The 27,622-nt window shown below is 44.7% G+C and overlaps 1 protein-coding gene across 5 annotated transcripts in view; it reads right to left on the bottom strand.

Annotated features, from left to right (window-relative positions):
- Positions 1-1,780: 1,780 nt before the first annotated feature.
- The window catches only part of pik3r3b (phosphoinositide-3-kinase, regulatory subunit 3b (gamma)), a 186,057-nt gene continuing 160,215 nt past the window's right edge, over positions 1,781-27,622 (bottom strand). For 3 of the 5 annotated variants that reach the window (XM_037114384.1, XM_037114382.1, XM_037114383.1), the window contains exons 9-16: positions 8,118-8,253; positions 7,230-7,328; positions 6,699-6,879; positions 5,734-5,859; positions 5,330-5,649; positions 4,550-4,624; positions 4,199-4,369; positions 1,781-3,903 (exon numbers count right to left, since the gene is read on the bottom strand). In XM_037114384.1, coding sequence (XP_036970279.1) covers positions 3,705-3,903; positions 4,199-4,369; positions 4,550-4,624; positions 5,330-5,649; positions 5,734-5,859; positions 6,699-6,879; positions 7,230-7,328; positions 8,118-8,253 — 1,307 coding nt within the window. In that variant the 3' untranslated portion in view covers positions 1,781-3,704. Of the gene's footprint in view, positions 3,904-4,198; positions 4,370-4,549; positions 4,625-5,329; positions 5,650-5,733; positions 5,860-6,698; positions 6,880-7,229; positions 7,329-8,117; positions 8,254-12,481; positions 12,589-16,930; positions 17,469-27,622 lie in introns of those variants that run through there. The other 2 variants (XM_037114385.1, XM_037114386.1) reach the window with 2 other exon arrangements.

Genomic DNA, 27,622 nt, shown 5'->3' with positions numbered 1-27,622 from the left:
AAAATCGAGCGGGCCTGTATTTCCGATAGCACCTTGAGAGTTTTGATCATCTTGTTTCCATGAGGACGAACGTGACGGCGGTGCTCAAATTAAAAAATAAATAAATAAAAAAAAAGGAGAAAATAAAAAGCTTTGGACCCGGACTGATCCTTTTCTTTTTTTAGTACATTCAAGATTATATCGACAAACCCCGCCTTGCTGTCCCCCGTTAGTCCAAGAGACAGAATGAAGACCGTCATCAGAGGACAGAAACAGACGCAACACCAGGCTGTGACCCAAATCAGACGCAGAGGACTTTAAACCCTGAAGTCTAAAAAGCTGGACCGAGAGGATCCACCGCAGTAGATTCTGGTGTAAAATGACCCTGAATCATCACGTGGATACTTAAAGCCACAGTTTGTGCGACCTGTTGTGAAGGACTCATGAATACAAACGTTTGCAGAAACGAAGAAGATTTATCGTCTGTTGGGATGTTTGGCTTTACAAAAGATCCCAGAGGACGTCACGTTTCTCTGCATGTGATCTGAAGGAGCTCCTGAAATGGGACACAGCCAACGTCTCCCTGCAAACTGTTTTTCATCCGGCGCTGTTGATTCAGTCTTTTCTTCTGATTTCAGCTAAACTGGGATGGTAGAGAGGGACAACTGGGGCTGGCTGCAACATCCAATTTGGCCTGTTCTCACCACTTCAGTAATGTTTTTTTGCTTGTCGGGATCCCGGCCTGCTTGTTCCAACCTCACTGATGCTGAACAGGCATGAAATCACAGTAAGTTCCACTTTGAACAGCATTTTATCACTTATGTTGAAACGTTTCCACTGCCGTTACTTTAATGTAGTCTTGATCTATTTGGCAACAGATTTCATTTCAAAGACAAACTTGCTTCCCCAATTTTGTGTCTAAATGCATAAAAAAAATGCCAGCAGTCTGAAAACAGGCCAAATTCAATGTTGCACAGCTGAACTGATTCAGTCTCCAGTTCTAAACGATTCATGGCTGTCAGCTCCGCACACCTCGACCCCCTCCAGCTCGTCCACCTGATGTGACTGGACTGCACCAGGAGCTGGGAGGTGCTGGTGGGGGCAGATAACGTTGATGCGGTGGCGGGGGGGTTGAGGAGGACACAGACGAGGGTTGGGATAAAAACGCGTGGTGGGTACAACCAACGTTGTATCATTCACTCACAATGACTCCTGCAGCTTCTCAAACAATGGCCCTCTTCCTACAACCTGATACTCCTGCACTCGTGCCTGTGTGTGTGTGTGTGTGTGTGTGTGTTCCATACACTCTGATGCCATCATACTGTGAAAACACCACAGAGGTGGAGGTGATGGTGCTTTGTCTGACTTTGTAACCAGCGTCTTGTCCTTTTTAACAGTTTTTTTTTTTTTGGCCTCTCAAATGTTTTCCTGCGAGGAGAGGAGGCTGGTGTGTGTTGGAGGAGGAGGAGGAGGAGGAGGAGGAGGAGGAGGAGGAGGAGGAGGAGTGTACTGAGACCAGCTGCCTTTGTTTGCTCTGAACCAGAGTCGAGACATCACCTCCCTCCCTCCTCCCTCCCTCCTCCCTCCCCCCTCCCCCGCAGCGCCTCCAACCTTCGCTTTTCCATTAGGACCTTAAAATAGCTGCAGATTATCAGCGGCGGGTCGACAGTCTGGGGACTCCGACCCCGATCGTCTCAGAAAATTTCTCCCCAAATGAACAGCCAATGGTTGAGCGGCATATCTTTCACGCAGCCAATCAGCGGGATCCAGACTTTCTAGGAAGAATAGAATGCAAACCTGGTTGTGTTTTTGTCTTCAGTTTTTCCAAAGATATTTTTTATTGTGTGATGCTCCCACTGGTTATAAAGCCAAGCACCGGCAAGAAGTTCTGAGTGTGGAAAAAAAAAAAAAGGGGGGGGAACTAAACAATCTGACAAACAAACAAACAAAAAAAACTTAATTTCACTCCAAAAGCTTCACTGTGCACTCTGATTATCTCGGACCGTAGTGCATCTCTCTCTCTCTCTGACTGCTGAAGGACACAACGCTAGATTGCACGTTCTTTCAAGTTTTCAGTATTTTCTTCTAAAGCCTGTGTCTTCAGCTCGGGACATCGCCTCCGTCTCTGTGTTACACTTAAAACATTTTTCTTCTTCTTTTTTTTTTTTAATCAAAGCTTATTATTTCTGAAAAAGTCACAATCAGTCCCAGTTTTTCAACCCACAGTCGTTTAGCATGTTCTCATGTTAACTCTCACTCTTTTTACACCACACATAAAATGGGTTTCAGGTTCCAGGTCAGACTTTTCGTGTTTTTCCTTCCTAAGGATTATTTTGGTGAAAGTGACCTTTTGTAACATTTTCTCGTCTGGTTTAAGTGTAGCAACATCTGTGACCTCGGCGCTCTGAAGCTGTGTGACGTCGCTGAATCTCTCCGCTGGGAAACTTTCTAATAATCTTTTTTCTTGGGCTGCATCTGATGAGCGTTTTCTCAGTTGTTCTTTAAGATAATAAAAATAATTGTAGCTGCCAATTAAGGATCAGTTCTGTAAACTAGTCACTTTTGGGAGTTCAGGGAGTCCCAGAGAACACACAGAGCGCCGAGGTCACAGATGGGACTTGTTTAAGTGCTTCGTCCTCGACCATCTGTATTAACAGAAGGTCCTGGTGTTTCTGTTTACGTACCATTTGGTTTTCCAAAAAGGCTATTTGGCTCACAAGCACGTGGCCCAAAACTCGGTTTTATGTGTGGTCTCAAACACACCATTCGTTTGCTTTTCTTCGCTGCTTTCTCCATTCACAAAAAGGAAAAGAAAGAAAAAGAAACACTCTGGCTGTTACCTCTTTGCCCTCCCTCCCTCTTAACACCAACTTTGGTCTCTGGTTCTGATCCGTGTTGCCTTTTACACATTGGCAAAACAAAAAACTATGTTCCAGCAAAGCAAACATAAAGAAACCCTTTGCAGTTAGTATAAAAGCAAGCCTTGAGTCCTTCTTTTAAAACTGTTGGGTGTCACTTGCGCCCCCCACCCTCCCCCTTAACCCTTCAGCAGCAGTCTACATGGAGGAACACTTCATGAAACAAGTGTCCATTGTCTTGTTATGCTACATTATTTTTGCTTTTCGTACGGAGAGGGACAGAGAACAGACACTTGACATCATCTCCTCGTCGAAGTAAACAAAAGGAAACATCGGAAACATGGAGACGACTCCAGAAACAAAACAACAAGGTCGTCATAGAACCATCTGAGGTGGAAAGTCAAAATAACGGGAAACAAAAAGGTGTTAAAACGGGAATGTTTTGTCGTCGTCTTTGTCGTCATTCGTGTGGTTTCTGAGTTTCTGGTAAAAAGTCTGAGCTGGAGTTTAGGTAGCAGCGGGGTCAACCTGAAACTCTGAAGTCTCCTACTCCGTTTCCTTCCTTCCTTCTTTCAGTCACTTCTTTTTTTCACATTCACAAACATTTAAAACTTCCTTGTGCAAATCAAGCAGTCTTTAGAAAGAATGCCCTCCGAAATTGTTCTTGTAAAAATATATAACTCCAAGGTGGCTGACGTGTGTGTTGCAGCAAGTGTTTACTTTGTTTCTATCTTTATCGGGTCTGGTGTTGGGGTTGCTTTGTATTTCAACCAATCCCCCCTCCCTCCTTCACTCTCCCCGTTCTCCCTTCCCCGAGAGGGGGGTTGGTTTGTTGTCTATGTGGGGGTGTGGCTAGGCGGGTGGGGTTCATCTGCGTCCGGAGGGCATCTGTGCGTAGACGGGGTATGCGAGGCGCACGTTGAGCGAGTCGTTGTGCTGCACCAGGGAGGCCTGGTGGTAGTGGAGCACCAGGTCCTTCAGGCTGCTGTACAGGTTGTAGGGCTCAGCGAAGCCGAAGCCGCGCGGTGTGCTGTAGATCACGCAGTGCTTCACCTCACCTTCGACGCTGTGGAGACAGAGAGAAGACGGGGTCAAGACCGATGGCTGTTTTCTGATTTAACTGCTAATTTTTCAAGTGTGTTCAGTATAATCTCATCCAGTCCAACAGCTCAGACAGGCTGACTCAAGTCTCGTCGTCCACAAAACATTTCCGGCGCGTCGCAGCAAAGCAGCGTCTCCAGCTACTTCAGTTGTTTAGGAGAATGCTGCAGCGCTGTTTTACCATGTAGCCGTCTTGAGCGCTTCACTCTTGACGTCTCAAAAAGTAAATGCACATCAGGTAACGTGTTTTGTGTACTCACACTACAGAGCAGGCGTAGCAGCCCTTTTTGCTGCTTTCCCGGATGAGAAACGCTCCGTCCGGCTTCCCGAGGAGCAGCTCCTCCGCCTGCGTCCTGTTCAGGTCCCCGACGAACCAGCTCTTCTCATCGTAGTGAGGCAAGTTCTCATCCTCCTCGTTCACAAAGTAGCCTCTGCACCCACACAGTTACACAACGAGAGATGCACAGTGAACAAGCAGGAAAGACACGTTATATCGTCAGTACTTTATATAAGGAGAGATTAAACGAACATCAGTTTGTCTGCACACACACAGTTCCAGTGTAAACCACAGTTTCTAATCTGTAGCCACAGGCTTGGCAGAAGAGACTCACTCGTCAGTGTTCTCGTTCTTGATTCCCAGCCAGTCGTTAATTCGTTTCTGACGAACTCCTTTGTGATTGAGCCAGCTACAGAGAGGGAGAGAGAGACGTTATTACTACCAGGAATCAGTTTAAAGGCTGCTTCCATTTACAACATTGTTTATGGTGCAGTGAACGAGCATGAGACCGAACAAATCAAATTAGCGAGCCTCCAACAAACGTCGAGGTCGGCTCTGCTGAAGCTTCACTGAGATGAAACACACGTTTCTAATCGAGCAGCCGAGTCACAGACTGTTATCGAATCTCTTTAAAATCTTATGTTATGAAGTTAAGTGTGATTTGTCAAGTAAATCTGTGGAGATTAAAAATCCTGACAATGTTTTCATGTGAGGAGTTTTGAGCTTTAGAAAACCGTGACTTTGACATTTTAATACGATTCCTTCTTTACGCTGGAAGTTTAATTAGAAGCATTTTACACAGGGTCACACGTGGGGAGACACAAAACTACCTTGTGGTGGTTTATCCAGCTAGTTTTAAATTAAGTCTCCTTCCTTTATTTTCTGGGTCCTGGAAGACTTGAAACCAAGTATGATCACAAAGGAAGTGTAAAAATCTATCACCGTCCTGCTCCGACAAACAGACTGCAGGCTTGTTTAACAGCTTGGAGATAATGTGAGAATCTTCTCCTCTTGAGCTGTGGTTCATCATTATATCTCACTCAGTTTAATACACAGAGCGCGTCGACTCAACCTCTGTGTCCTTACAAGACTTCTGCCTCTCCGCTGTACTTACACAAGATACTGGTCCCTGATCTTGCGGAGCTGTATGAGGTCAGGCTTCAGGCTGTTCATCTTTTTGTCCGTCTCGCGGTTGTCCATGGCTTGTGTCTTCAGGTCCTGCTCCAGGCGCACTTTGCTGTCGTGGATCTCTCCGAGCCGAGACTTGAGCTTCTCGTAGTTCATCATGATCCGCTCGATCTCCTTGTCGTTGCCCTCGCGGCGGAAGCGCTCGATGTAGTCCTTGCTGTAGCGCTCCTGTGTGTGGCACTGCTCCTCGAAGATCTTGATGGTCTCGTTGAAGGCTTCGATGGCTGTTCGCTTCATCTGGATCTCCTGAGGGGAGAGGAGGAGGTGAGTGAGTGGACGGGTGAGAAGCATTTTTCTGGTAAATCTTCAGTCATGTCAGTGTATGCGTACCTGCGACGTCTTGGTGTATTCTTCGTACAGTCTGTCGTACTCTTTGCTCTTCTCTTGGTACTGATTGTGGTATTCCTGCAGCTTCTTCCCAACAGCATCAATATTATCCTCCTTTACCAGCTGGTCCTGAGGGATAGCAGGGAAATGAAAGCATTAGAGAGTGAGCCTTGATGAGGAAATCAGAATAACAGGGCACAGAGGAAGGCGAAGGCTGCATGAGAGTGAGACAAGAAGGAATGAAGAGCTATTTGTAATTAAAGCTGGAGGAAAAGCGCATGTTTGCTCTCTTCACCCCAGATTCTGCTTACAGAGGGTGACTCCTGAAAAGGGTCGTTAATAAACCACCCACAATGCTCTGGGTGAGCGGCGAAGGCTCGGGGATATTACACCGCTGCGAGTAATGACTCGCCTGGCAAACGACTGGAGTGAAGGAGGAAGGGGATAAATGCAACAATGGGCCTTTGACACCGCGGCTGTGTGCAATATTTCAGCCAGCAGAGATCCTGCTGCCGCTGCAGTCTGGAGTGGAAACACCCAACACGGGTACGGAGGTGGGGCTGGGGGCTCGAGTGGAAACCAGTGGAAGTACAGACACACAGGAGGACACACGAGAGGACACAGCCTCCAATATGAGCTGCCATACAGGGTTTAAATAAATACTGTAAAAAATATTATAGAGCCAGTGTCCACCTGGATATTGTGTTTTCATCACAGTCGGTCAGAGCTGAAGCCGATACACACCTGTCACTACTGCAGAGTCATTTGAGGTGCGAGTGAAGAGTTAAAACTGAACTAGAGAGCAGTTAAAATGTGTTGAATGTTTACTGCAGACAGAAATAAGATTATCTTCAGGCACAGAGACTCGGGTTGTAAAGCCACTGAGGTTTCCTTTAAATAAAGTCAAAACAAAGGAACAGATAACATCTTGTTTGGTGTTTGTTGTGTGAGTGGTTCTGTCTGCTGACCTGCTGGAAGCGAGAGATGGGGTACATGAGTTTGACATCCAGTTTGGTGTTGTACTGAGCCAGAGACTCGTGTCTGTAGTGGCTGATGAGCTCCACCACTGAGCTGAACGTCAGCGGGTCGGAGAAGCCGTACTTCCCGTCCCGATGGTAGATCTTTATCAGCTTGTTGTTGCCCCCTTTCCTGAACACAGAGAGAAATGCAAGAGGATAAGTGCACATCTACACCACGTTCAAACCTTCGACAGATTCTCCTTGATATTCACACTTCAGCAGTTTCTCACTTGGGGCTCAGTTCCCCAACAAGCACGTTATTTCCACGGCAGTGAGTAATTTGCTCCAGTTTAACGGGATGCTGCGTAAGCAAAATGCTTCTCAACACATGATTTCCCTCAATCTGTAGTTAACTAGAGGGACGGCTGCAGAAAAGTGGAGCAGCAGAAGTAATCTACCAACTGCTCCCAGCCTGTATCAACCCCCTGTGGTTTTAAAACACACTCCATTCATGGCTCTAATACAAACTGGAGACTTTACCTCAGTGTGAGCGTGTAGTCGCCCTGCATCTTGGTGGAAGCATCCCGAACCAGAAAAGTTCCATCGGGCATGTCTCTGAGCTTATCATTGACCTCCTCCCTGAAAACAGAGCAGAACAGAGGGAGAAAAGTGAGCTGGTGGTGAGAGTGAGAGTGTTTGAGTCGGTGGAGTGATGTATGTACAGATGGTGTTCATTTAAAAAAGTCTGACTCCAATTATCAGCGGCAGGCGATGAAGACTTTCCCCGCAGCCACACACCTCAGAGTAAACAGTCCATCAATTAAATGATGTAGGGAGTGACTGGACAGACTGGTCTGGATGTGTGTGTGTGTGTGTGTGTGTATGTGTGTGTGTGTGTGTGTGTGTGTGTGCGTGTAAGGTGGCAGACTGGCTGTCTGCTCTGTAGGTGTGGTTATCATTTGAGTGTGTGTGGATTGTGGCCGAGCGCTAACCTGCACTTAGCAAGGTAAGGCAGTGACTAAAGCCCAAACAGTCAAGACTCAGCAGCTTCACAGATTTCAACTCAAGAATCAGAATTAAAGAAGATTTCTGTTCAGCTTCCTGCTGCTCAGGTTCTGACACAGGGAGTTTACCTGCAAGGTTTTTACTGAATACTTTAATTATTTGCACATTTGCATTTGTAAGTTCTTGACCAGATTAAATGAGACAGTTTTGAAATGTCCATCCAACTTGTGTTCATCTTTCTCATGAACCACACAGACTCTTTTCTATTCATCTTAAATGCACAACATGGCATCATGGGAGTTGTTGTCTTCATTGTCAAACAGCAACCACTGCTGATAAAATCTGATCTACCTGATTCCTGCTGAAATCTAATGTTTTATATTTTTATTCACGTTAAGTTAAGAGTTGTAAGTTGTGTGTTACCTGGATATGTCTCCCCAGTACCACTCGGCCTCCTGCAGTGAACCTCCTGCTCCTCCATCCTTGGCACCGTTGCTGCTGCCTCCTCCCACCCCGACCGAGGAGGGCTGCTGGGGCTTCGCTGGCTTCGGGGGAAGAGCTGGAAGACAAAAAGACACAGAAACAAAATGTTACAACCAAAGTTTATACACGTTTGTTTAACTTGAGCTCAGTTTTTTTTTTTTTTTTCCCCCCTTTGCATTTTCAAAATGTCCATCCATGACTACACACTTTAATCATTGCTGGTTTGTACTGCGTTCACAACAATACACCAGAAGATGATAAAGAATCTCTCTATTCACTGGCAACATGCACACATACTTCATATGCAAATGATAAACAGAGCTGTATTTACATCTCCATACAAATGCAGCAGCGGAGCAGTTGGTGACCGTATTGTTATTAATCACACAGGCAAACAGCGGCATGACAAACACAGCCCATACATCATCGCAGTAATTATTCCGTCATACACCGCACACACACACACACACACACACACACACACACACACACACACACACACACACACACACACACACACACACACACACTGAGCACAGTGAAAGTTTCTGGCTGCCTGTACGAGGCTTCCTGAGGAGGATGTGTACGTGTGTTTGACCTGCTACAGTTTGTGCTGGCTTTGAGGAAACTTCCTGTGAATATATTGAAGATAAGTTTACACATCTGGAACAATGATTTATGACTGATGCCCCTCATTTTCAACAAACAATAAGTTTGACTCTGTTCACCTGTGAAATAAACCAAGTAAATGACCAGCTATTAACATGATGACAGGAAGTCTGTAAATCTCAATGGAGGACTGTGTGAGCACAAATATTAAAAAAGCTTTTTAAAATGAACATTTGGACAAAAGAAAATCTGTATATTTATCTGGATCTGTATTTTTGTCAAGAAATCACATCAACCCACAAAACCAGAGATGCACATAGCTCAATGCCAAACACTGGCACAGAGTCTGGTTACACTCTACATGCAATCATGTTTATACGTTTAGTAAACTGATATTTTTTACAATAAAATCCAAATTTTGCCAGTTTTAGAATTTGATTGGTCTAGGCACAGTTGTTGAACAACTGACTGCTTGTTAAATAAAAAAAGGAGGTCTGTGGGAAAAAACAAAAACACATTCTTCTCAGTAAGCAGTGAAAAATGGACTAAAACTAAAGATGCTAATAACAAAGAACACCAAGCGGTTCTAATAAAATATGAGTTGGAGCAGCTTCATGATAAGAGGGGACCTCTTCGATGATGCTGAAATCACAGACTGCACCTTTAAATTATAACATAAAAAAACAAAAACAAAAAAAGCCTGAGTGGATGCTAACAGGCTAACAAACAGAAGCTCCTGTGTTTGCTGCCAGGCTGTGTGCCAAACAGAGGCAGTCTGAATATGACCCACAATACACACACACACACACACACACACACACACACACACACACACACACACACACACACACACACACACACCAAGATTTACAGGTCTCTATGCACATCTGGATACAGTTTAAGGTACAGCAGTGTAATTACTGGAGAGCTTCTACATCACAAATCAGTTCACACACACACACACATACACACACACACACACACACACACATACACACACAGTCCTTTAAAAAGGGGGAAGCCCGCTGATGAATGTACGGTGAGATACCGGCGGAGGAGCGCTCTCTTACAGCAGAGCGGCTGGAAGATCCCGGAAAACTTTCAGGCCTCACAAATGACCAGATGACACGCACCCACAGACAGCAGGAACAGACGGGGGGGGGGGGGGGGGGAGACCCACAATGCACCGGGAGCGCTGAATATGGCCAGAGACGGGATGCCTGATATGATTTCTATGTGTATGTGCAGTAACACGGTGTCACCTCACTCACAGCTGCTGTGTTACTGTGACTCAGATTCATGTTTTCTTTGTTGACATTTCAAAAATCATGTTTCTATGGTCAAATTTGAATGTTTTGACCAGTAGGGGGCAGCAGAACAAGCTAAAACACAATCTGACATGGAAATATGATAAATGTGTCAGTGGACGGTGTGTTTCCATCCAGCTAATGATGTCAAATATTCACTTCACTTTGAAATTCACTTCAAATCAGCTCTGATTTGAACATTCATGTGCAGCATGAACTGAAAACATGACATGTGTTCAAATAACAGTAAACTTCAGCTCACTGCATGCTGAGAAGACATCAATTAAACAGGTCGGACCGCTAATAAAACAATAATTGCTTCAGGCACAAAACACACACAGCAGGTGAGTGTCCGTTCAGAGGACTGTAGCAACACAGCGGCAGCTCGTCTTCCTTTCCTCACTTCACTTTTTCCTCTCCTCCCTCCTCTTTCACGTCACCGCAGCAGCCAAAACTGTCATTCTGCAGCTGCACTGTTTCCCTCCGTCAGCACTTCGTACACACACACACACACACACACACACGCACACACACGTGTCCATCTGCACTCTCAAGGATGGACTCGGTGGAAATCCACTTTACATTTTAAATAAAAACTTTCCTTGATTTTCAACATTTCAGGAAAACATTTCAAAAACATACAGAAAGAAAAAAGCAAATATTTTCTTAACTGCTCTATCACAACTGAAACACACAAATGTGTCAGAGTGTGTTTGCATGTTGTTCCCAGAGTGGCTGTGCATCGAGCACACAAAGGACAGCATCAGTACAATAGGTGGGTCACCAAGACTGCAACTCATTATTTTCATTAGCAGTCTCTCTTTTTGGCTTCATGCATAAGTCATTAAAATGTAAGTTTTAAATGAGTCTTAAATCAGCTGTAGCAAAAAGACACAAACATGTCATCAATAGTTGAAAAATCTAAAAAATTGATTAAAAAAAAATCAGCATATCCATGTGAAATCAGACCTGTTTCAGGTCTGCTATGACAAACAACAGGACAATGAACATGACACGCGCACACACGACCACGCACACACACGCGCACACACACACACGCACACACACACACACACACACACACCCTCCTTTGTTGCAAAGGTCCGTTGGAAACTTGCAGCGTTGAACTGAGAGGAGTCGGTGACTCCTGCAGCAGCTGATCAGTACTTGTGACAGATCGCTCTTTTCAACATAAAACAAGCAAAAGTCACTCATGACAACCGTCCTACCAGAGAGACCAGACGCACAACAAGTCAGAAAAAACAAAAAATATTCATATAACACAATTATATCGTTTTAAAAACAGTAAAGAAATCTGTCACTAAGAGAGAGCAGGAGGGACGGTGAACAAAGGCGACCATCAGCGCAGCCTCCCTCCCTCCTCCTCCTCCTCCTCCTCCTCCTCCCCCCCACCAGACAAATGAGCAGCGCTCAGCCACACACACACACACACACACACACACACACACACACACACACACACAGATATCACTTGTCATTACACATGCAGACAGAAACCCACAGCTCTTCAGAACAATGACTGTCAGCACGGACTGACACACACACACACACGTGCACACACATCAATCATGTGTGCATGCATACACACACATACACGCGCACACACAGCTGATCAGCGGTGCAGTCTAATTCCAGGGCAGCAGCGACCGCACGTTAACAAAGATCTTTACTGCAGCAGTAAAATTACTGCACACTCTGCAAAAGCAACCAGAAACTTGTGTGGCATCAATTAAATGTTCCACATTGTTCAACACATCTGCTTCTTAGTCTGCGTTATTTCCACAACTTCACATCTGGACAAAGTACGGAGCTGCAGGTGGTGTGTGTGTGTGTGGGTGTTTCAGTGTCACGGCTGTTAAACACACACACGCGCGCGCGCACACACACGCACACTTGACAGACTGAGGTTTTGCAACATATAACTCATATTTAACTTTCTGTCTACAAAATGCCACAAACAAACAATCCTCACAGCTGGAACAAGAGAGTGTTTTGCATTTTTACTTGAACAATGACTCAAGCGGTTGATTGTTGCAGCCGTAAGTCCCAAAGTTGTGGAGCGCAAAAGCACACATAAAGACACGCACACACAGACACACACAGAAGAATTTAGGTTGTGTGCTTCAAGCTACATCAAAGAGGAGGGGGGCTGCAACATCATGACAGAGAAGAAAAAGGAGAAAAATAAAGTGTGACAGTAAGAAACACAGATAAATGGAAACAGACTGAGTAGAAACAGGAAGAAAGAAAGAAAGAAAGAAAGAAACAAAGAAAGAAAGAAACAAAGAAAGAAAGAAAACAAACAAAGGAAGCAACGAGAGAGAAGAAGATAATAACACACACAAAGACCAAATCTGTCCCCCTTACCGTCCTCAACCATCGCATTCTCCGTTAGCTGCATGCTGCCACTCGTCTCTCAGCTGTTTCCCTCCTCCCTCCTTCCCTTTCTCCCTCTCTCATTCACTCTCCCTCTCTCTATCGCTCTCTCTCTCTCTCCTCCTCCTCAACCTCCACCTCCGCCGCCACCTCCTCCTCCTGCTCTCTGCTCCGTCAGACTGAAGAAAAGACCGAACGAGGCTGATCCTAAAAGACGGACGACACGCCAACTAATCCCTGCACGGAGGCCCGCCCCCTCAGCCAATCAGGAGGCGGCGAGGGGGGGGGGGGGGGGGGGGGTTGCATGAAAGAAAGAAAGAAAGAAAGAGAGAAAGGAGGGAGGAGGGAGGAGGGAGGGAGGTGGAGTTACCCCGTGGTATATCCATCCCCTCTGGGACAACACACACACTCTCACACACACAGCAGCGAAGCATCGAGCTCTAAATCAACAGGTCGTCTCCTATTGAACACACTGCGACTCTGTTACGGTTCATCACAGTCACGACAGTCCTACTTTCAAACACCAAACTAAACTAAATATGCACCGTCATCTGAAAAATGCTCAGAGCACAAGATGATGTGTTGAGTCCAAAACTTAAAGATATTCCCTGAAGCCAAACACAAGTTTGTAATTTTTTTACCAGTTGTTTAATTTCTGTACAACCTCTTAAAGTGATACGTGAGTAAAATGTTCCAACATGAATCCAAACACTGGACTCAATATGCTGTCACACAAACTTCCTCTAAAAATTACCACCATCCAACATTAGGGCTGAAAAACCTAAAAGCTCAAGTAGAAGCTACAAAGTGGACCTTGAAGTGGGATTGTGTTTTTTACTCTTTCTGAAGAACTTAAGCTGAATTTTGCATATTCTGTCATACTTCTAGTCTTAAACTGGATAATGTGCTGCAGATTACGACCCTCCTGACAAAAGGCTCTTATCGCTCCATATCAACATACATGGAGAGCAGACGTTGCGTCTCTTATGGGCCACATGTCGACCCGATCCTGCATGTAAAGAGGCTTTGACATCTCTGATGCCACCAATCCACTCAGCTGCTATTAACCTTATGTCATGTATTCAGAGCAGCTGCAGGTCTGTGCTGATGGTTTTACACATTTACCCATTTTGCCTTCCAAATGTTGTAACTGTTTGTACATTACAGGAAGCTTTTTCTACCAGTGTTATACCTCACAGGCATAAGTCTGTTAATCCACCTCATTAATCATCATATCTGCCAAATGGATTCTTTGACCACTGATGTGATAATTGTAAAATCTGTTTCTCCAGGATCATTTTCCCCTCTGCAGGTGAGTGCAGTCATGCAGAAGAAATCTATTATAATCTCGTCCTCACCACTGTAGGGCCGGTTGATAGATCATGATATTAACAATAACATTTTGCCAATATATATCCCAACAAAAGCAAATTAAGCAGATTAGATTAACAGATATTTAGATCAGCGTTAAATTCAGTGACAAAAAACCTTTACAACACTGTTCATTTAGCTCGCAATCATTAATTTAGTAAGACATCGTAATGACCACATCACCACGATAGGATTACAATGAAAGATTCAAAAAAGGACTTCCAATTAGTAACCTAAAAAAAGGCAGGTCTACTTCTTTTACTGTTCTCAGAGTTACTGTTGCATAATAATGCAGTGCACAGTGCAGATAGATGTGTAAACTCTGCACTACATCATCACTATTTCATAAAATTAAGTGCAGACATTATGTAAACGGTGCTGCAGAGCCACTCCAGAGCTCATTTCAAGCCTGTGCAAGAAGATTTACAGTACATAGGATTTAATATAGATTAACCAAGACTTGCAAAAAAAAAAAAAAACAAACTCTAAAAATAATGTCACGGTGATTTTCCATTGAAAAGACAAGAATCATCGCTCACCCCACATACACACAGGAAACGCAGGCATTGCCCTCCCCTGGGGGGGCAGTGGCACTCCACCTGTGCTAATCACCCCGCACACAAAGACAACACACACACACACACACACACACACACACACACACACACACACACACTACAACTGTCACTGAGGCTTTCACATTGCAATTCCAGTGTAATAAATATTCTAATGAACATCTGCGGGACGCTGGTTTTCTCCTCATCCCTCCCTCCATCTCTGTCCTTTCACCCACTTTCCCTCCTCTCTCCACCTCCCTGTCTCTTTGCCTCTTCCTCCCGTCACCGCAGCTCTTCTGAGTACATGTCAGGTATGTTTAAGACAAAGACAACGCACACAGACTGCACACAATGAGACAAAGACAGGCGGAGAGTTTGGGAAACAAAAAGATGCGGAGAGGTTGAGCTGATGTGATTGATGACAGGATGAGCTCATACGGTAACGGAGGTGAGATGCACACAATCACACCAAAAGCACCGTCTTATACTGTGCAACACGCTGCAGGTATGAGCTACAGAAAAAGTGCAACTGCACTGTGAAGAAGTTTGAATCAGTCCTCATTTTTGCAGAAGTCTGAAATGCAGCCTTTTGTTCATTTCTGCCTTTGCTGACTGTTTCACACAAAGCATCGATTGAGTTTTTTCCTCATCATTTTTTCTTTTTCAGCCATGACAATGATGGCACCTATGCATGAAAGAATAAACAGAGCTGTGGATGCTATAAAAGCCAAGGTCCAGTGGCAGTTAAGTGTGTGAATCACCAGCAAAGAGCCGGCGTGTTGCATTTACATCCCTGCCGTAATGGGAGTGCTGTCCATTCACGCCACAGTAGCTCCGACACAAAGCTTTCTCAAATGGACAGAGAAAAAAGAGAGAGAACAGGCTGGTGAGAGAGAGGGGGAGAGAATCAATCCCTCTCTCCTTCAGCCAGGAGGAAAAAAGGAGGCGTTAACTTTAAATGAGCAGAACGAGGCTGGATGTATTGCAGCAATCCACTTCACTCTGACTCCAACACACAAATGAAAGAATCCACATTGCACTTCAGGATGCAAGAAAATAGCTGTGCACGCAGATGAAATGATATCTTCTCCTATTTGCTTACACACAGCGGAAATATCTCCAGATCACAGCTTGAATGTTGTGTGTTCTGGAGGCTGAGGTACTTTTCTGTGATGAAGCATCTTAACCTCGGGGATTTTCTTGTTGCAAAAAGATCAGACATAATGCTGCACTTTATGGTGGCTGCAGAATATACAGTACATCTCAATAGATGGATGGGAAGGAAGAGAAAGGATGGGGAAAAAAAGGGACAAGGCTACCGGGCAAACTGCATTCAACAGCGCCTCCTGGAAACAACACAACGTCCCACATCTGCGCCATGATCCATTCAGCGCACCGAGGGGAGCAGAGAGGGGGGTGGGAGTCAAATGACACTGGCACAATCGCCGAGGAATGAATGAATGAATGAAGGAACGAATGAATGAAACGTATTCAATTCTGGGTGACAGTTGGCTGGAGAGGGGCACAAAGGCACGTAGATGCGTGTCAGTGAAGGATGTTATGGTTATGAAATGCTCGGGACCTTTTTCTTTTTTATTCCTGGTTTCGTTCATTATTCCGGTCCCTCTCCGCTCTCTGTGTGTCCCATCCCCCCTTCCCCGTTTGTCGGCACCGGGCAGAGCTGGTTTCGGGATGATCCGAGTGGAGCTGTATCGTTTAAGAATCTAATTTTGCAGCAATAACGCATAAAAATCCCCCCAAAAGTGTAAGCAGTCGCGGAAATTAGTTGCCGATTTCAAGGAGCGAATTCGGCCACAGCGAACTGCGTTTGCGATTTGTGCATTTTTGTCCAAAATAATTTCGGCTGCGATGTCTGCCATCTTTGCTAGTCATTTGTCTTATCACATTATATGCAGATGGTCAGAGAAGCATTTCGGCTGCCTTTATACACAGACTGCATGAGACTATTGTCTCCAATCCGAGTCTTTGCCTGCAGGTTTTGAGAGACAGTAGCAGCTACAGAAATCCGGTTATAAACGCACAAAACAGCATTTCTGCTATAACAAGTACGCCGAAGAGCAAGAAACACACAGTTGAGTGTTTTTTTACAGCGTTGTCATGTGTGCTGGAAACTTATTAAAGCCAAATTTAAATAAAAATGATTTTTTGGTATGAGCTCAAGCTGTCTGCTCGCCATAAAACAAACACGCTTATGCTAAGCTAATGAGCGATTTCAGGCAAATTTCTAAAACGCATCAATAATAGTGCAGGTCCAAAGAAGAAACATATCAACATAAATCAGCAGACATACGAGAAAGACGACCCAAATGTCGTAAAGTACCGCCGGGTGGGGTGGTGGTGGGGTCTGAGCAGGATGTACGCTTTAAAAACTTTCCACCAAATTGACCAGGCACCAAACCAAACACAACACCCCCCTCTCTCTCCTCTCCAGCCCCCCCAAAAAACTTCCATGTCCGATATTAGCTCCCGCTGCCACAGGGCCTCCTCTTACCTGGCGGCTGGTCCATTTCCAGATAAAATATGAGCTCGGTGGAGTAGGGCATCATCACGTCCCTCCAGTCTCCCTCCTCGCCGGCTTTTTCCGTCGTCCAAACTGTGTTATACATTGCTTTTCGTGTGGCTTCACCTGACAATCTTTCTCCACAAAAAAATGGGTGGGAAAAAAGCTTATAAAATGCGACACGGGCGACAAAAACAAAAGCGACGTATTTATATATACATATATATATATAAAAAAGAACCCAGGTGATTAGAGGAGCTAATCTATCTCTCTACTTGGGAGTCTTCTATCTGAATTCCTGCTTCAGACTGGAATAAATAGACGAACCGAGAACAGCAAGCACCGGGCTGCGACTGCTCCCTCCGACATAATAATAGTGTTAATAACTTGGGGCTCTTCATGAAGGCCCCTCTGTTTGTGTATATTTAGATATAAAAGCGTCCTTTAAACGGTGTGAAAGTAGATGCCAGCTCTACATTTCAGTCCCCTCTCCTTCTCCTCCGCAGGTGCCGCCGGCTTGCTAGCTTCATTTTAAGACGAGCACTGACAAGAGGAGGCTGGCGGAGGCTGACAACGGCTGGGACGAACCATTCCGCCGCAGCTCACGGGGGGGACACGCAGAAGTTATTCAACTGTGACGCACCACTACGAGCAAAAAACACAACAATTCCGTTATGAATTATAGCACAGTATGTTAAAGAAATACTCTTATTTAACGTAAGAAGGAAAATATCCCGTTAACACGTTTTGCTTGTGTTTTATTTCAACGTCGGCTCACCCCTTGTTTAACCTTATGCTTCCCCAGGCCCACCGCTGACCCAGCCTCTCTGCGCATGCTCACAGGCTGAATTTCAAAGCCCATAGGGAAATGACTTCAGCCTCTGAAGAGCAAGTTACAAATTCTGTGGTTTTCCAGTAAGATCCTCACCCTCCTACTGACTGGCTGCATGTCACTACAAACTGCTGGCTGCTACTGCTGCAGCCAGATTGGGATATGACATAACACATCATGCTACATGAATAATAGGCTGGTGATATTCTGTATTTTTCCTACTCTCAACTGCTACCACATGAAAAACCAACAATATATTGATCCTACTTATATCCAAAGCTTTATTTACCTTCTTCATCTGTGCCATAGATATTAAAAAACACATCAGCGAGCCACACTGTTGCCCGACATACTCACAAGTGCACTGAAAGTCCACTGTGAAAATACTGAACAACTGCTCCAAGTCTCCTCCTTTTTGTTTGATAGAAACTACTCTACCAAGCTGTTTTGGGGAATTACTAAACATTTCCTTAAAATATAAATATGTGAGCTGTTGTGAGGTGCCACAGATATGAAAGGGAAGTCACAGTATTTGGAGATGGAGTAACAATTTGGTTTGAATCATTTTATGGGGTTTGTTGGCATAACAAGACATGAAATTAAGCTAACTTCATGTTTTTCAAAGTGGTCATTGCATGGTAAAGCAGAGGAGACCTTCCTAATGAATCTACTCTTTCAGCTGCATCAGCATGCAAAATGACAACAACGATGATGGAATACACAAATCAAGTAAGTTTCAAGTCTCTGTTTCGAGTTGATTTTCATACTGTAGTGAAATGGATTCAAACAACGGCTGACTGAAAGGCAGGAAAACATTCAAAAACCCAAATCACTACGCTTTGACTTGGAAAAAGCCTTCAGCAAGGTGAAGAAAGAAAACATGCAGAAACTACAGTGTGTCTGATATTAGAGATGACAGATTATTTGGTGTACACTTCAGGCACCAACGTCTCTTTCTTAATGACATATTTCATCTGTTTAAAGGTTACAAGACCCAAAACTAGTGAGAAACATAAATCCTCTTTGACTGTGACATCCCTTTTGGCTGCAGGGATGTGTTTGGAGCTATAGTTTATTTCTTCAGTGGCCTTGTTTAACTCCAGCGGAGGAGAAGGAGCCATTTGCAACGTGAACTGAGCCGACTACAGCGAGGTAAGTACAGTTACAGTAAATGATACGGAAGCTTAAACATGAGCTTAGGGATGCTGGAGTGCTGCAAACATGTATTTAAGGAAGCCTGTAATACAGGGATTACTACACATACACATCAAAACACACACCTGCTAAGATGGATAGTATGGATTTACAGGGCTGTGGGTTCAGGTCCGTTTCAGGACTTTCATGTTGGGCTCCTTTTTGTCAGATTCTATTTTTTTAAGCTGCTGTAATTAATATCTTCACATTAAAAATAGTTCAAATGAGTTTGTTAATGGATACAGGGTCCCTCACAGTGACAAACACACAAATAATTATGACCAAACTCCACAGTCTCCCTCGAAACTAGTTCTTCAGTGTATTTCAGCTCATTGTTTTGGCTCTGGAGGAGGGAGTCCGCTGCAGAGTCGGACCCTCCGGAGGAATAAACTCCCAGAGTCTCAACATTATACAACAAAATTCTAGCTGTTTTTAGACGTTTTAATACAGAAAACTGAGATGTATTTCTCACTCTTGCCACTCCTGCTGGTTGATGACGCTGCCTCCAGTTCTGGTGTTCTCTCTCTGTTTCGGTTTTTTGGGTCGGCTGCATTTCAGACTTAATTCTCTCTGGATGTTTTCGTGGGTTTCTGTTCTTGTAATTTATTTTTGCATGTGGTGCAAAAAGGTTTTTCCACAGGTCTGCTTTTGGACCTTTATTTTCTATCTGCAGAAGCATATTCTGCAGTGTTCTGTGTGTGCAAACATAATTGGGAAGACAGTCTGTTTAAGCCGATTTACTGTTTCATAAAAATCTGGGTATTTTTTGATGAAACAAAAAAGAAAACGATGATCTCATCCCTCCCCTCTCTCTGCTTCTGTTTCTGTGCCAAGAACAGCAAACAGACCACTATTAAGATTAAAAAAAAAAACTCATCAACAATGGCACTATCATAATCAGCTGCCCCCAAAGCACACAGTGGAGACCCAGACTGGCCCGGACCCCCAGTCACTCACATGGTAATCTCCTGTTAACAGCCTAATATCAATACAATATCTTCAGATGGGGGCTGCTGCCACCAGTAATTACAGCTGCTCTGTCTATCTATCTGTCTGCCTGGTGTCCTACTTCAGGAGCGACAATAAATGAAAGGTCTGCTTCCCAATCTGCCATCCATCCAGTCTGTCCTCCCTCTACATCCACCCACCCGTCCATCCATCCACCCATCCATCCTTCCGTCCGTGTGTTCATCCATCCCCTCCCTAAACTTGTGTGTCTCGTCTGTCCATCACAAGAAAAGAAGGAGAGGAGGAGGATGGAGGGACCACTTGCTGGGGAATGTCAGTGAATGAAATCTATTTAATGCAGCAGACACACACACACACACACACACACACACACACACACACACACACACACTCACACACACACACACACACTACACACACACACACACCATCATGTGTGGGTGGTTGTCTTCACAGATGCTCGTGCCGGACACACACCCAAAGCTCCTCTCTGTCAGTGTGATCAAACAGGTTTAATTGCTGCTAGCTGCTGTGTGATGTGTGTGTGTGTGTGTGTGTGTGTTGTCTTGTGTGCTTGTGTGTGTGTGTGTGAGTGTAGGCCGGGCAGATGAGAGTGCCGTGAACACTGACACAGGAACAGACTCTGCCCCCTCGTCATACAAGAGAGAAAGAGAGAGGAAGAGAAAAGGAGGGCAGACGGAGGAGGAGGATGATGGGAACAGCAGTTTATCCTGCGCTGTCCCCGGCCCATCAGCACACGCTCCATTTAACCTTCCCAACAATAGAGCCGAGTGGCATCAAGTGGCCTATTTGCCATAGCGTATGCATAATCATATATGGAGCACAGGTCGCATATGAATCCCACCTCCCCACGCCTCAAACAAAAACTTAAAATTCCAATTATTTTTCCGTCCACATGCTTTGGGCCGCATTTTAAATCTGTGCATTAAAAAACAGAAATATGCAGAAAATGGTCAGAAATGTCAAATGAACCTTTCTCAGCTTGGCGGGAGGCAGAGAGACGTTGGCAAAGCGATAAAGCAAAAGTGCAATAATGGCAGCCGTTTTGGAATAACTCGTGGAACCTGAATCAGCTGTCAGCAGTGCGGTGCTGCTGTCACCAGCATGAACCTGCACGATGCCAAGAAGAGCAACAAACAAAATATGAAGGTGTGCCTAATTATCACCAGTTCATTCATTAAAGTCACTTAAATGCCATGTTGAGTGGGGAGCTGCAGTGGAGTTCAGTGATGGACCAGGTCACCAGCTGCTGAAAACAATGAGGTGATTAATATGATAATATGCGCCTTTCAGACGTCATACACAAATATCTTCCTAATACATTGCTGTGTAATCTTAGAAACAACATTTTGACGACAGAGAAATGTAAATGCATCTTTTTTATCATCAAACACACTCACCATCGTCTCGACCAACATGTTTTGACGTAGTTTCAGAAGGAGACGAACACGACTCGAGAGCAAGATGATGCTTTGTGATTGAGCCAGAGTGTTTCCATCTGGTCAGAGACTTCATGTGCGGCCTCTCCGTTGACCCAGATATGGTTGTAAACACCTTTTGGTCTCCGTGCAGACACCCTGAGCAACAGAACCTGGAAACCTCACTCTGATGACATGGACTTAACGCTAGCACAAACTGTTATTACATCTTTTTTCATACTTGGACTGAGCAGACAGGATACGACAAGTTAAAGGTTGAACTTCAGAGCTGTCGGTAGGTGCAAAATTTCTCTCGATATCCCCCAATTCTAGTCCCCCCGATGGTGCTCCATCTGAACCCTCACATGAAATATCCATCAACAGAAATGAGCACATGACCCTTAAACTTCTGCTGAGGACCCGACTAACTTCTGGTATAGTGCCCCTGCTAATTCAACGGGATTAAATTATTTACTCGTGGCTCTTCTGGATTTTCCAAATGTTATTAGACTGAATGGCTCAAACTGTGACAGTGAAACAAGTCGTGTTTCGAGGGTTGTGATGCTCACAAGAATTTAGAACGTTTTACAGATGCTTCTTTCACAGTGTTATGGATAAAGATCCTTTTGGGCCGCAGGACATCAGGTGACGATCTAATTACACAGTTTGGCCACCACGAAAACTGACCTCAAGATCTGGTGCTCTCCTGGTTCACACATCAATTACTTCAGCATGCAGGAAGGGGACCATTGTTCAAACTACTCTACATTGGATACATGCACACACACATTTTACTGACAAAAGTCTTCTTTCACTGAAGAAAAACACAAAATGTAGGTCTCTGCCTATGTTTACTTTGTGGTTAAGCCAATTTTACTTCTAAATTCCTCTTCCTGTGTGTGTGTGTGTGTGTGTTGTTTGTGTGTGCATGGTGTGTGTGTCTAACAGAAGAGAATCTGCATGCGTGCATGAGAGCGAGAAGCCCAGGTGAGCTCCTGGGAATCAGGTGTTGAGTTTGCCATTTCTGTCGCCATAGAGACCGAAACGTCCAGCGAGGCGCTAACAATGTCTCTTTTTAAGGGGCTTTTAGCACAGACAAAGGCGCCGCCTGGAAGCTCATATCATATGCCACCTACTGAGTTAAATACAGCAGGGAAGCACAAATCCATGCACACATGATTTTTTAATCATTGAGGCTCCGACTTTGATTTTTCTATAAAATATTCCCCTGAATACATTTTGTGCTGTATCATAACATATCTTGCATCTGCCCGTTCCAACACATGAATCTGACCAGCCTGGATGCAGCTCACCTCACGTATGACGTATGAAACCTCGAACACGTTATGGCTGCACGGTTCTATCAAACGGAGCTCCGGCCTAACATCAGGAAGTGACGGGTGTCTTTCCAAGGATTTAAAATAAAGTGGTTTGAACACTGGTTGGCCGTGAGGCATTTGTTTGAACCTGCGGACGCACCTGTTCATCTATCAGGGTTTCGTCTGTCAGGTTACACTCGTACAGCATCAGATAAAACTGATGTCTAAACACGACCCTGAAATCAGTCTGAGTCCAACTTCAACTGCTGCTGTTGCTGGAAGGACAAGCAGTCCAGTAAACTCCATGTAATCTGTGAATCTCTACATGAGTGTGTGTGTGTGTGTGTTTTATCTTTCTTAAGGTCACCCACCACCTGTGTCCCAAGCCACAGCTTCCAAACCCCACATCAAAACACGCTGTCATTTTCTGCAACCGCAGCACACAATTATTTAACTCGAGCGCTCTTTTATTAGCAGCCATTGTACTTTGTGAGGTGAGATACAAAAGCCAGACGCTGTGAGGAAGCCGCGCACGCTGACACGGCTGAATGGAGCTATCATGACCCTCCGGCACCTGTGAACCACCAGCTTATCTGCATTACACAACAACACTGCATTTTGTTACACAACCTTGTTTTGTAAGAAGATGACAGAGGAATCTTGGGAGTGGACTGTGTAGATTTTTTTACTTAGTAAACTTTTGGTTGTCTTCCACTGCATGTGTCTATAAATGAGCATACATGCAGTTTTGTGTTTCACAGGTTTAACTGGTCCCCTGAGTGTTCATGTATCTGTGTGACTTTGTGTGTGTGCTGTAACAAAGCAGCGATTCAGAAAGAGACACAGCAGAGTTGTATATCTCCCTGACATGTTCCCGGGTGTCAGGGAGTACTACTGTACTACTGTACCATCTATCAGCCACAGAGCATCTGCTTAAACCTTCTCTGTTTTGTCTGCAGGTTGAGCTTCTGCTGTCCGGAGAGTAACAGAAGCAGCAGACTGAAGGAAGGAAGGATGGATGGAAGGAGAGGGAGGGGGAGGAAAGATCCTAATCTGCCCGGCTGCAGCAGCTAGACCGAAGCAAACGATGCTGGAGAGACAGACGGAGGAGTCCCATTTGTCCTGAAGTTTTGGGTCGGGACGTCTCGTGGATTTAGACACAACAGTCCATAAATATCTGAGTGCGTGGGGGGGCGGGATGTTTGACTGTGCGGTGACGACTCACTGCCTGCTCTGTTTCTGTGCTTATTATCTGCGGCCCTCAGCGCTTTTCAGATTTCGTCTGCTGCTGTTATAACTGGAGTGGAAAGTACAATTCAACTGTGGACACGAATCGGCTGCTAAACATAGACAACGATGGAGTGGGGTCTGGAAGAGCACACACACACACACACACACTCAGAATGGTTGCATAATATGGCGCCGTACTTTTTTATATATTATGCATAAGCGTTTTTGTGTTGAGGGCGCAGGGACGAGCATCCGCCTACATCACTGCCACGATTACGGCTGGAATGACTGAGCGGTCACCCTTCTGTTCTCTCGGTTGTTCAGTGCTACTGTTGCTCTTCAGACGGAAACATTAACAAATACAAGCCAGGAAAATGATCTTTGCAATCTCATGTTCTGCAAGCAGACGAAGATACCAAACACAGTACAGGTCGACCAATTCATCAGCTCAGGTATCGACACAACTTCGGTATTGGCTGATGCAGGGACGAACAGCACTGATTTATTTTTCCTATTTAGATTTTTATTGATTTCATGTTCAGTTAAATCAGATTTATTTATATATGTAGGTATTTATAGTTTATAGTCTCTGAAGTCAAAGACTGTTCATCACTGTCAGCTGTGATTTTTGTTGCTGGGGCTGTAAAATGAGCTTCATCTTACTCTGACCAGCATCGTTACGTCAGCCTTTAAAACTCAATTTTGGGGAATAATGTAGAAAAAAATATGCACTAGAAAGGTGTGTTAAGGTGACAGCACAAGCAGATGCCCGTCGCTCACTTCTGCAGGGCTCAGGATCAGGATTAGATGTTGTGTCAGGAGGCAGGAAGTGTCTGACGAGCGTCCTCGCAGGTACAGAGCTGCATGAGTGTGCGGCGAGTGTGCAGTCATGGCGATCATGCTGTCAGTGGGATGAGCCACTGCGGAGATCCATGCAGAGAGGCCATATTTTGTGTTACATATGGCCACTGACACACTGTGGAGGACAGAAACCCCTCATGCTGCTGCTGCTGCTGCTGATATGAGGAGGATGGAAATGTTCAGCGCTTCCTGCAGATAACACTGAACATAAACAGGAAATGGAATGACAGACTTTAATATAGAGCTGAATCCAGGATGAGAATACAAAATATAAGATAAAAGTCTGGCCTCTTGCATGTTAACACGCTCATTTCTCATCCAGAATCACTTTCAGTAAAAGCAATCTGGACTTTGTGACCTTCAGCTTCACCAGCTCCGTACAGAACCTCCGTCCTCATGATTGTGACCACAAATAGAAACTGGATTTGTTTGACGAGACGACATCATCAGACATGCTGCTATTAAACACCTGTTTTTGTGGAAATTGTCCCGAGATCTTGTTAAATATATCCAGTGGTTTCATGCTTACTGAGCTGTGGGTCAGCAGCCATCTAATCTTTAACTCCACCTCCTGAAATAAAAGATCACACACATGGCAGGTTTGTAAATCTCCATATGTTACTACACTATGATGTGTACACATGTAAATGTATCTGTGGTTTGCAGAAGCACTAACTGCCAACATGTTATATCATCATGGCTCCTCTAAACCTGTTCATGATTTCAGTAGCTCACTGTTAACCTGTGAACATTAATGTGGCTCCCAGGTGAGAAAGAAAGCTGAGCTACACATCCAGAACAAAGCAGCTCAGAAGAACCCTGCTAAGTACATTTCTTCTGAGTGACTGAACATCTCCGGGGGTAATACCAGGCTTAAACATCATGTACGAGACGCCAGGCTGCAGTTCACATCACAGGAGCAGGTCTGATCAGGCCGTTTGATGCATGGCTGCCTCTGCTGGAGCCTGCACATTGGATTTACATCGGCTGCTTTGGTCTTAGCGAGCCTGTGTGCTGGCCGCGAGTCATGTGCGCTCCAACTCAAGCACACCGATTAGCTTCGCTGTCTCAAACTTTCCAGCTCAGCTAATCCAATGAGAAGCTCTCCCTCTTCCTCGGCTCTCCCGGTCTATCCCCTGCCCAGTGAACCGGTGGACTCATTACTATTCACAGTGGATCCACTGCCTTTCCTGGCACTGAGCGATCCTGTCTCACACAAAATCGAACGAGTAAAAAAAAAAAAAAAAAAAGTTCCACCTGTGCAAACTGTGTCTGTGTCACACTGCTGCGGGCAGACACGCAGAAGTAACTGCTCAAAGCAACTAAAAGGATTTATATTAATTATTAAAACACCCTGCTGAGACGCCTGTGTCTGTGTCTGCTGCCGGGGTCGACTGTAGAGCAGCTGATCTAAGTGTTACTATGCAGGAAAACACTGGATACCCATAATGCTTTTCAATGTATAGTTAAATAAATACCTGAATAAATAATGGCTGACATCAGATCAGAAACCCCACAGGACCCTGCAGACCTGCAACCTGCCTGTGAAACGGGACGGATGATGCATCCAGTCAAAACTATGAAATCACACATTCAAACGTCTGTGATGTGTGAAAATACTCAAATCATTACAGGATGAAATGCTGCAACGATTTAGTGCGTGGATTCAACGATTATTTGCTCCACCTACATTCAGAAAATCACATTTAAACGGTTCATGGAAAGAAACTGGAGAATACAGATGTGATGAGCAACAGGATCAGAATAAAGAGGCGTTTCACAACTTGATCCATCTGATTTGTTTATGCAGGTGGAAATATTCTCAAAGTTGTTGCTACATGACGACAGAAAACAAAGACAATGGGAGTAAATGGTCACTACAGCTAAAAACACAGAGCACAAATACAGACACAGCGCTCGCTAGCCACGATATTTCTATTAACACGCACTCACAGACAAATGGAAAGCCACTGTGAGCAACTTGTACTTCAGTACCTTACCAAACAATACTTATTAATCGAGCCACCGACCTACTTGCTTCCACTGCTGATGTACGTCCACTTAAAATGTCTGTTTTTCCTTTAGTACAAATGTGTGTATTAAATGTAAGTATACAGATGTATGTGTGCATTAGGTTTAATAATACTGGACCTACAGGGCATGAAGTTTGATATATATGTGTGTGTGCGTTTCTGCTTATCCACAGACTTTGAATGGAGACTCTGGAACAGTCAGGAGGGACGTGACGACAGGACAGGGACTGAGTGTGATGAAGGCAAGAATGTAAATGACAAAATCCATTTCAGCACGCGGCCGTGATGTGTGATTACTTTGCTCAATTTAAATTCAGAACATCATTTTTTATACTATATGTGCCCAGGGACTGTGGATGGAGCTCTGGAGCAGCCACACGGGAAATAATGATAGAGTTTACAGTAACAGGATTGAATGAAGGCGAGACTGAAAACACCAGATTTAAACTGGACAGGGAGAGGAAATGAAAAAAAGAGTGAGAGAGGAAAGAAAATGTCTCTTGTGAGCATATCTGGTGTTAAAAGGACTAAAAATATGATCGTTGCTGTTGCAGTGAAATGGATTTTTGCTGTTGCGGTCAAAAATAGCGACGATGGCTTCACTCTCAACCCGCTCCGGCTCTGGTTCTGGATGCAGCGGACAGTCAGAGAGGACGGACGGGGATACAGGCTTTATAGCAGACAGGACGGGGAGGGCAGGAGACACACACACACACACACACACACACACACACACACACACACACACACACACACACAGGACTCAACTACAAACCCCCTCCTCCTCGTCTCTCTTTTTCAGATTG

The sequence above is a fragment of the Acanthopagrus latus genome, chromosome 11, assembly GCF_904848185.1.
Source record: "Acanthopagrus latus isolate v.2019 chromosome 11, fAcaLat1.1, whole genome shotgun sequence".
Taxonomy (NCBI): Eukaryota; Metazoa; Chordata; class Actinopteri; order Spariformes; family Sparidae; genus Acanthopagrus; species Acanthopagrus latus.
Note: the sequence above shows the minus strand (reverse complement) of the source record. Positions and strands in the feature narration are given on the sequence as shown.